This window comes from Arachis stenosperma, chromosome 10 (assembly GCF_014773155.1).
Source record: "Arachis stenosperma cultivar V10309 chromosome 10, arast.V10309.gnm1.PFL2, whole genome shotgun sequence".
NCBI classification, from domain to species: Eukaryota; Viridiplantae; Streptophyta; class Magnoliopsida; order Fabales; family Fabaceae; genus Arachis; species Arachis stenosperma.
In genome coordinates, this window is record NC_080386.1 from 81,315,530 (window position 1) to 81,325,587 (window position 10,058).

Consider the following 10,058-nt stretch of genomic DNA (forward strand, 5'->3'; position numbering starts at 1 on the left):
CCAGAGAAGAAAGATGATCCTGGGAGTTTTTACATACCTTGCACCATAGGAAACATAACAATTGAGAAGTCATTCTGTGACCTCGGTGCAAGCATAAACTTGATGCCTTTGTCTCTAATGAGGAAACTTAAAATTTCTGAGCTGAAGTCCACACGAATAGTTCTCCAAATGGCTGACAAATCCACTAAGCAAGCACTGGGAGTTGTGGAGAATGTGTTGGTAAAAGTGGGAAAATTCTTTCTCCCTGCTGACTTTGTTATCTCAGATATAGAAGAGGACCCTGACACTCCCATCATCCTGGGAAGGCCTTTCCTAGCTACGGGCAGAGCATTGATAGAGGTGGAAAAAGGGGAATTGTTGCTGAGAGTGCATGATGAGCATCTAGCATTCCATGTTTTTAAAATCTTGCATGAACCCATTCAAGAAGAAGATTTTTTGAAGGATAAGGCCAGAGATCAAAGTTTGAAGGAGGCAGTCAATGAGTTAACTCCAAGACTCCTAAATCCATGCTTGAAAGCAGTAGAAATGGTGCAACAAACCAAAGAAGTCAAGGAGGAACTAGATCCAAAACCCCCAGATGAGAAATTCAGCATCCCAGATAAACAACCACCAAGGCAGGGAGTATCTCTTGAGAAAGAAAAGAAGAAGAGGCTAAGAGGGTGGAGAAATAAGAAGATCCCTACTGAAGGCTTTTCACCAGGGGATAAAGTGGTGTTAAACACCCAACCAATGAAGGTGTCTCCACAATTATCTGAATACTACACTATGAACCGGGTCCTTTCACTTGAACACCTAAAGATCATCAAAGAGGAGACTGGAAGGAAGTTCACAATAAGAGGTGAAAAGCTGAGGCACTATGATTTTCAGCCTCCATGATCAAAGAATGGAGGATGTCAAGCTAATGACAATAAAGAAGCGCTTATTGGGAGGCAACCCAACCTGAGGTAGTTTTCTTTTCATAGCTTTTTCAATAAAAATGTTGAATAATTGGTATGCATTGCAAGGAGCTAAGTTTGGTGTTGCACACCAAAACAATTCAAGTGAGAATGAAGGATTCTAAGTTTGGTGTTCCACCAAAATCTCATTTAAAAGAACATTCTCACTTCCTGCACAAGGCTAGCTCCAAGCAATCAGACGAATTATTCAACTATTTAACTACTTTTTAGCTTTAATTCCATAACCTTTAGCAAGGACACAAGGTTTCACATATGGTTAACTTGTTGCATCAGAAAGAGTGGCAAGGAACTAAGTTTGGTGTTCACACACCAAAGTAAGTTCAAAAAGCCATAATCATTTTTAGACTAACCAATTGCACAAAGGCTTGTGAAGCAAGCAACCTTTGAGAATTATGCAGGACATTAGTCAACCATTGAAGATACTGTGCATCTTAACTCAAAAAAAACACAACAGAAGGAAGAATCAAAGGGCTGCAACTTCAAAGGTTGTATCTAAACTTAATCCCTGCTGCTGTGTATTGTTTTGAACATGAAAACCATTATATATCCTGCTAAAGTGTTTATCTAGTTGCAAGTGAAGTTGTTTGATTAAGTATGCTAATCTGCATAATGCTTGTCATCCATCACCTAGCTGAATTCTGTTTTGTTTCCCATATGCTTGAATAAAAGAGAATTGTTTGAATTGGAAAGTAAATATCCAATGTTGCATAAGTTAGGATGGAAGTTAATGGTGGTGTATGTGTTTGATTAAATGCATAACTCATAAAATAATTGCTGCATAATGTCATTTTCATTGAAGTGTGAGCTAGCTTGCTGTTATAAAGGTTCTTATCAGTAAAGAAAAAGCCCTTGAGAACAAAAAAAATAAAAGAGAAAGAAAAGGAAGAAGAAAAAGCCAATGTGGCAAGAAAAACAAAAAATAAAGGCTGGACACCAATAGTTTGGACCCTAGGACACATGCCTGTGGTGTTCTTGTACTAGGATATGCTTGGATAAGTAAATTCTGAGGGGTATTTCAAAACCCGGTCACTTAGATCAACTGATTTGGGATGGCCAATTGAAAGTCCACAATAAAGAACAACCTAGATACATAACATTTAGTTATCCAAAGAGATGCTGGGCATCAATGATCCTAGGAAGAAGTAGTGAGCCATGTGTCTGTGGTGGAAAGATGTTGAGTAAAAAAAATAATAATAAAGCCAAAGGCTACTACTACAACATTAGACACCAAGCCTTCAAAGAATAATAAGCTTGATAAGCAACATGAGAAAAGAAAAGTTAGCAAGGGAGCAAAGAAAGAATAAACTTTATAACAGCAAGTTTAGTAAGCCTCTGAGGAAAAATGTATGTTATGTAACAGCAACAATAATTGAGTTATCATTGTCTGCATAAAAAACTCCATGAATCAAGTTCTGCTATATGCCTAATAAGGATATGTTTTCTTTTCTTGTTCATTTCATTTTCTCTTAGTTTTGATGCTTGCTTGGGGACAAGCAAGAATTAAGTTTGGTGTTGTGATGACAGGTCATCATATACCCATTTTTCAAGCTAATTTCACTTGTTTCACTAGTCTTTATGCACTTTCTTGTATCCTAAGTAAGCAATTTGGAATGAAAATGCATAACTTCTTTAAATCAAGCAACCACCATTAAATTGATGCTAAATCATGAGGTTTAAGCTAAATTTAATTGATTTTTAATTGATTTATAAACCTTGTAAAATTGGAGATACTTTGATTGGTTGTTTTGGTTTCTTGTAGGTGAAGAAAGGAAGAAAAAAAGAGGAAGCGTGGCTTAAGAAAGCGTGGCCCAAGGAAAAAAAGAATGTGGTGCATGGAAGGGAGGAAGCTACACTGCCCTCCAAGAGAGCAGCATAATGAACCAAGCTTCCAAAGAAATTTTGCCCTGCCCTCCTCAAGAGCAATATCGGGCTCCATGCAAGAAAAAATCAAAGGAAATTGTCCCCAAGTGCCACCCATGGGTTTCGAACCCAAGTATAAGAAGGAAAGAAGTGGCGCTACTCACAAAGGAAAATAAGCCAAAAATTGGCCGAAATGCTCCCAGTAAGTCTCGAACACGAAGGCTTCACTAAGAAAGCAAGGAAGCTGCACCATTTGAGCGCTACCCTGATGATGTCCAAGACTTGGCACGCGAAATATTTCAAACGCACCATGACGCACACTGCCCTGCTCTCCGCAAGGGCAGGGTAGCATCCTGATGTCCCACACTCAGCACGCACACAATTTTCCTGCTCTGCCCTCCACAAGGGCAGGGCAGCCTCCTGGAAGCTAATTTCTCATGGGCTGAAAATTGGATTAAAAATCCAATTTAATTCATTTCTTCACCAAATCAAAAGCCCATCCAAATTCCAAAATCCAAGAATAGAAAGTGTATAAATAGGAGATAGTTTGATGTAATGCGGATCTTTCTTTTGATTTTTGAATTTTCACATCTTTAGACTTGATTTTGAGAGCTTGGAACTGAGATTTTAGAGAATTGGGAACGAGAATTGATCTCTCTTCTTCCTCGTTCTTGCTTGAGCACTTTTTTACTTTTCTTGTTTAAATCTTGAGTGTGAAGAATTGAGGAATTTCTGTCTCAATCTCCATTTAAGATCTCTTGGATTTTCCTACTGCATAATTATGCTAAATTTCATTTTCTTACTGCTGCTGAGTTAAATTTCTTTTCCTTACTGCTGCAATCTTTAATTTCTTGTTAATTGCTTTGTGAATTTGGATCTGGGAAGGCAATTGAGATCTAGAGTTTGCTATCTAGTTTCTGAGTCCTGAGATCCAATTTTCCTTTTGGTTCTTCTGTTGAACCACTGTTGCAATTACATTCTCACTCTCTGTTTGAATTCTAGTTACTTTCAATTCATCTCTTGCTTTATTAATTACTGCAATTTAATTTCCCTTGCTTAAACTCTGAAATCCCAGTCCTCAAATCCCTTTCCATTCAAGCAATTTATATTTCTTGCACTTTAAGTTACTGCAATTTACATTTCTTGCACTTTAAGTTTCAGTCATTTAATTTCTTGTTCTTTAAGATTCAGCACCTTTACTTTCAATTTTCTTTAATTTCTGTAATTCATCCCTCTCCCTTTACATTTCATGCTATTTACTTACTGTTGGATACAAAATCACTCAACCAATACTTGATTCGCTTGACTAAATCAACCACTGAACTAAAATTGCTCAATCCTTCAATCCCTGTGGAATCGACCTCACTCCCGTGAGTTTTATTACTTGATGCGACCCGATACACTTGCCGGTGAGTTTTGTGTTGGATCGTTTTCCACACATCAATAACAATATAAAAGTACTTTTTGTTTATTTATTACATGAAAAAACATATTTTTTAAAAAAAAAAAGATCTTTTAAAAAAATGTAAATTACAGCTTCTCAAAAAAATATTTTTTTTTTTAATTTTTCTAGTACTTTTAGTTTTACTACTAGAAATTTGTCAAATACACTAAACAATAAAAAAGATCTTTTTTTCATTGAAAAAATATTTTTTTATCAAAATAATCGAAACGAATGAATAGTAAAGATTTGGACAAATGCCATTTAGCTTGGAAACTCAGTGTGTGTTTGGATTAGAGTTTGCAAACAAAAATTTGTATAAAATTGATTTTACAAACTTGATTTTGATAAAAAAATTAGTTGGTATTAATGTGATTTATGTTTGGTAATTTTGTATCAAAATAGATTATAATAAAATAAATATTTTTTGGATTATATCATTCAAAAATATATTATTTTAACACTCTTTGACTATAATTTCTTTTGAAAAGAACTTAAATTTATGTGTTAAAATTTAAGTACTCTTTTAGTTATAATTTGTTAGTATTTTTCTTTAGTACTCTTTTTGTATTTAATTATATGTTTCTAATAAAATTTATATTATAAAAATTAAAAATAATATATAAAATATATACTAATTTAAGAACATATAGTAAAAAATATACAAAGTCAAATAAAAAATAAAATTCCATAAAAAAATACATATTAATAAAAATAATTAAAAAAAATTATACAAACAATAAATATTAAACATTCTATTAAAAAAATATAATAATATACATAAGTGAACATAAAAAAATATTTAAATAAAAATATTCATACTATTAACAAGAAAAATAAATAAAAAATTATAAAAATTAAAACTTAACAAAGAGTACTGACAATAATATTAAAAAAAATGTTAGTAAAGTATAGCCATCAAAAAAACATTCAACAATTCTGATGATTGTTTTGGTATCTTTTATCGAAAATGAGATTGAATGGCAAAATTGATAGAATATTAATTAATTTTTTAATTTACCAAGTGAACGCTAAACATAAAAGCTACAATTTGTTACTTTTGGTGAATGACAATTTAAACTTAGAATCATGTTCCCATTTAGAAAAAAAGGTTAGCCAAACAAAAATTACATAGTTCAAGAAGATTGAAGGTGCTTCTTGTATTTTCAACGTGTTTACCAAACACATCCTCCGTTGTTGACCAAAAGTTGACAAGTTTGGAACTTGATTTAACCAAGAACATGATCAACGACGGAACAAAAACTGCACAAAGTCATGGTACATACAGGCTCACACAAGTTTTTTACTAAAGGATTAGGCATATCCAAATCTTACAAGTTTTCTATGTGCAGATATTGTACTGCAAACTTGACTGGGCAGGAGATGTTCAAATATGTTATCCCCTAACATAGCCAACTCTTTTTTCTCCTTCTTTGCGAATGAAATAATACAATATCAGCAAATGAAAATTTTAAAAAATTCACCTCACAAACAGATCACTTATTGAAGCCATAATTTGTCATCCATTAATTAGAACAAAGTGAACTGAAACACCTGAACTTCCCACATTTGTCCAGTAATAATTTTTTCCCGATTTTTAATGAGTGACTACAAAGAAAGGAGGCATATCTATCTGAAGTGATAAGTTGCAAGAAAACACAAGACCTTATATTGACACAAACTTCAATTGCATCAGAGCATGTCAAAATTATCATAATTTGAAAACGAACCAGGGAATAAAACTCGACATATTAGGGAAATAAGCAAACTATATCATACCTTCTGTTCTCTATCTTAGGAGCGATCTGTCATCATTGTCCAAGGGAGATCCCCATGTCCAGCACGAGATGCCACAGATGATACAAATCCTCCATAGTAACAGCATTAGATGTCTCAACTAGAATGTAAGGTGCAATATGGCAACTAACACATTACATATTCAAAATGGTCAAGAAAAGTAGATATGTCAATTACTTGTATCAATTAGTAGTGTAACAAAATCAGACAGGCCATACTTGCCATCAAATCATTTTTGAACAATTCTTTCTTTCAAAAAATAAATAAAGAGTACTGGTTAAGTAAAACCATGGTCTTTCTACAAAATAATGATATAAGGCTTTTCTTTAGGCCTCTAATCTCTTTGACTCATGGTAGTAGTAGTAGTAGTAGTACTGATCCTTCTCAAGACTTGCTGGATTTCATGCAGTGCTTCACAATCTCTTCTTGCGGAGGCAAGCTCCCCTTCACACCGAGCAAGCTCCTTTTTCATTTCTGCTACCTTCCCCTCAGCTTTCTTTCTGGCGCTTCTCTCCTCATTCAGCTCAGATTCAAGTTGGGAGACCCGTTTCTGAATCACTTCCATGCCTTGCAGAAATAGTCCCTGCAGAAAGCTACCAAGATCCACGTGTCCCATGCTGTGGCTGATGAGACCATTGGAATCCAATGCGTGACCCTGGACGCAGGAGGGAAGCCCTGCTCCATCCCCTTCAAAACCACACAAATGACCCGTCTCTTCCATATCTGAATTGACCACCGGCGGAGGCGGAGGCGGAGTAGAAGTAGGACTATTCTCCACCAACACCCTTTGATTTTTCCTCTGCTCAGGGGTAGATGTGACAAACTGCTTCCTCTTTTCAACTCCCCCTGTCACTTCAACTACCTGTTTTGATCTTCTTCCATTTGAGTTAGGGGCATCTGCAACAAACAGCACTTAGACCATATGGTAGCCAAGCAGATAAAGTTATAATCACAGTTCGAAACGGAAATATTTAAATGCGCTTACGCAAAGGGCTTATTTTGAGAGGCGCATTGGTGTTAAGGGGAAAGTAAAAGGCACATTGGAATGGTTCTTTCAATCTTTGGAGTTTATCAACCAAGTCTTTCTCCGAAGGAGACAAGCTTGAACATTGAGGTGGTTTGGGAGACTGTATCATCCGAGTCCAGTACAGTGGAAACTTTGGCTTCTTGTTTTCACCCACGAAGAAGGGAAGTGCTGAGCCCCTTCTACCTTCAACTCGGAAGAACTGGTTCGAGAAGTTAGCGTACCACTTGTCGAAAACAAGGATTTTGGTTTGTCCTTCATGCGCACGAATGGAAACCCAACTCATCTTTTCCTTCTCTTTAACTACCTGAAAGAAGTAGAAGAAAGCGGCAACACTGGGAGCAAGACGAAAGGATTGACAGAGATTCTCGAAGCTTATGACAAAGGCCCAAGCTTCGGGGTGAAGTTGAGTGGGAGCGACATTGATGGCGTTTAGGATTTGAAGTTGGAAATCGGAGAAAGGAAGTCTGAGGCCGAAGTGGGTGAAGATGATCTCATAGAGGTAGAAGAAATCATCGTTATGATCATGGAGATGAAGGGTTGAGAAACAAACGCGCTCAGAGGGAGTGCAAGGTAGAAATGAAACAGTAGAGGAGTCAAGTGTGGGTTGAAGGAAGTTGAAAGGGTTGAGGTTGGGAGGATTGGTGATGGAGGACTGTGTGTTTAAGACTTGAGGGTCCACCCAGTCCCAGTTAGTACCAAATTTTTCTGTGGAGTTTGATTTCATCTTCCAATTAATGAAACCCACTCTCACTCTCACTCTCACTCTCACCTTAGGGTTAAAGAGAAGAGGAATAGCCAATACTCTTTATATCAATTACCTTAAAGAACACGCCTCTGAAGCAAACAGGAGGGAAATGCCTTTTCCACCTCTCATTAATGAATTTATTAGTTGAATCCTAGTAAAAATGCAAAGGTTTCACTCTATTAAAAAAAATTGACTATAATAATTTTTATTGGGATTAAAAAAATCAGAAAAAACATTTATTATGCAAACTAAAAATAAACAATGACACATATTTTTGCTATTTTCAATCCTTTTTCCTTTGCATATTTGGCATGCTATTTGGTAGAAAAGAGTGATAAGTTGTATTCCAAGAGTTGTATAATTAACTTTTTGGAGAAAGAAAAAGTGGGACCAAATGAGAGTGTTGTGCCAAAATTTATTATTAAGTTTTGTCGTCATTTATTCGGAAATTAATTTAGTTATGGAGCCAAAGTAGGTGCTGGACAGCATTATGGATGGAGGGAAAGAGAGCTTTATATGCGTATGGTGTCAGTTTACATACAAATCGGACCGAGAAATTTGCCATAAACAAATCGGACCGAGAGACTTGCAGAAATCATGCGAACCGTCCGATTTGTGCAAGAGTTCTCCACGCGTCGCACGCCCATAGCTCCTCAGGACAGTGCCCACTTTAACCCCACAAGTCTCCTTCGTGAACTCACTTTCCCCTTCCTTTCCCACCCACCGAGTCGCATGCCATCTTCCTCCTCCCTGAAACCTGAAACCTTGCTGCTTCTCATTCGTGGACTAGTGGAAAAAATTTGAAAATGTCCCATAAATCAAAACTAAAAAAGATTGATCGGTCAGAGCTTCACATTGTAACATATCTCAACTATTCTGATTATGTAAGTTAATTTGTTAATTTTTTTAATATTTCATAGTTCTGATTATTAGATGTAAAATTTAGTTAAATTTATTGTTGTTATAACTTGCATTGAGAATGACTGAGTTTATAATTTTATTGATAGAAATTTAGAAATAAATGTATAAGAAAAATGTATATGCAGTTGATTGTTGTTTAAAATGATTTATAATATAATAGGTTAAAAATAAAACAGGCATTTTTAAAAATTTTTTGGAGTAATATTAGAAGTTATAGTTAAGTAGTTATAGTTAATTGTAGAAATTTAGGAATATATGTAGGTAGAAATATATATGTTTAATTTGCGTTATTCTTATAAGCCAGTGGTTGGTAAATATATTGGATTAGAAATAAAAAAAAATAGTTTTTTAAAATTTTTTTTAACAATAGTAGAAATTATAGTTAACTAGTTAAGAATAATAATTAATTTTAAAAATTTAAGAAGAAGAATTTGAATGATATTTAGATAAGTGTGTTTAAGTATAATTAATTCTTGTTTACAATTTTGTTCTAATATAATAGATCAGTGTTAAAAATGACTTGTTTATAAATTTTTGTAATAATATTATAAATTAGAGTTAAGTAGTTACTTGTTATAATTAGTTTTAACAATGTAGGATTATATGTTTAAATAATAGTTAGGAATACGTGTGCTTAAATGTAATTAATGGAGTGTTGTGGAGAATCTTTTTCAATATAGTAGATTAGTAATAAGAATGACTTGTTTTTAATTCTATGTAATAATATTAGTAATAAAAATTAATTAGTTAACTATAATAATTTCATTCTTTAATTTTTGTGGAATCATTTTTTTGGAATAATGTTGATAGAAATATGTTATTTTAGGGGAGGTTTTAGTAATATCAGTAAAATTATATGTTTTAATTAGATATTTTTACGTTGTGTATGATAGTTGTGTAATAACAATCGTGATTTTGCTATGTGTGTGCAGGGTAAACGGATGTTGACATGTGATCACCATGTCCCGCCGGATCGGTACAATGAGAGGGTGGAGGAGCATTTACGATCTACTGGTTTTTACCATGTCGCCTAGATTGGGGTTGTTCAATGTTAGAAAGCACTGGTAAACGCTTTAGTGGAAAGGTGGCACCCGGACACACATACCTTTCACCTTCCGGTTGGTGAATGTGCCGTGACACTGGAAGACGTGGCTATGATATTCGGTCTTCCAACCGACGGTCTTCCAGTTACAGGGATGACTTTGAGTAGTTTCGAAGCCTTAGAGGCGGAGTGTCTAAACCAATTTGGGGTCGCACCCTTAAAGTCGCAGTGTCGAGGAAGCGGCATAAGACTTACGTGGCTACGGGATT

At 35.0% G+C, this 10,058-nt stretch overlaps 1 protein-coding gene across 1 annotated transcript; it reads right to left on the reverse strand.

Moving 5' to 3' along the window:
• Positions 1-6,271: 6,271 nt before the first annotated feature.
• On the reverse strand, positions 6,272-7,820 carry LOC130958176 (uncharacterized). Its single transcript, XM_057885134.1, has 2 exons — positions 7,040-7,820; positions 6,272-6,951 (listed from the first exon to the last, which is right to left on the reverse strand). The coding sequence occupies exons 1-2, from the start codon at positions 7,803-7,805 to the stop codon at positions 6,389-6,391; spliced, it is 1,329 nt and encodes a 442-aa protein (XP_057741117.1). The 5' UTR covers positions 7,806-7,820; the 3' UTR covers positions 6,272-6,388.
• Between the last annotated feature and the right edge of the window lie 2,238 nt (positions 7,821-10,058).

Bases quoted from the DNA above. Each gene is read 5' to 3' on its own strand.
- LOC130958176 (XM_057885134.1), bottom strand. From the start codon at position 7,805: ATGAAATCAAACTCCACAGAAAAATTTGGTACTAACTGGGACTGGGTG. The intron at 6,952-7,039 runs GTAAGCGCATTT...TGTTTGTTGCAG, and splicing joins TCTCAAAATAAGCCCTTTGC to ATGCCCCTAACTCAAATGGA.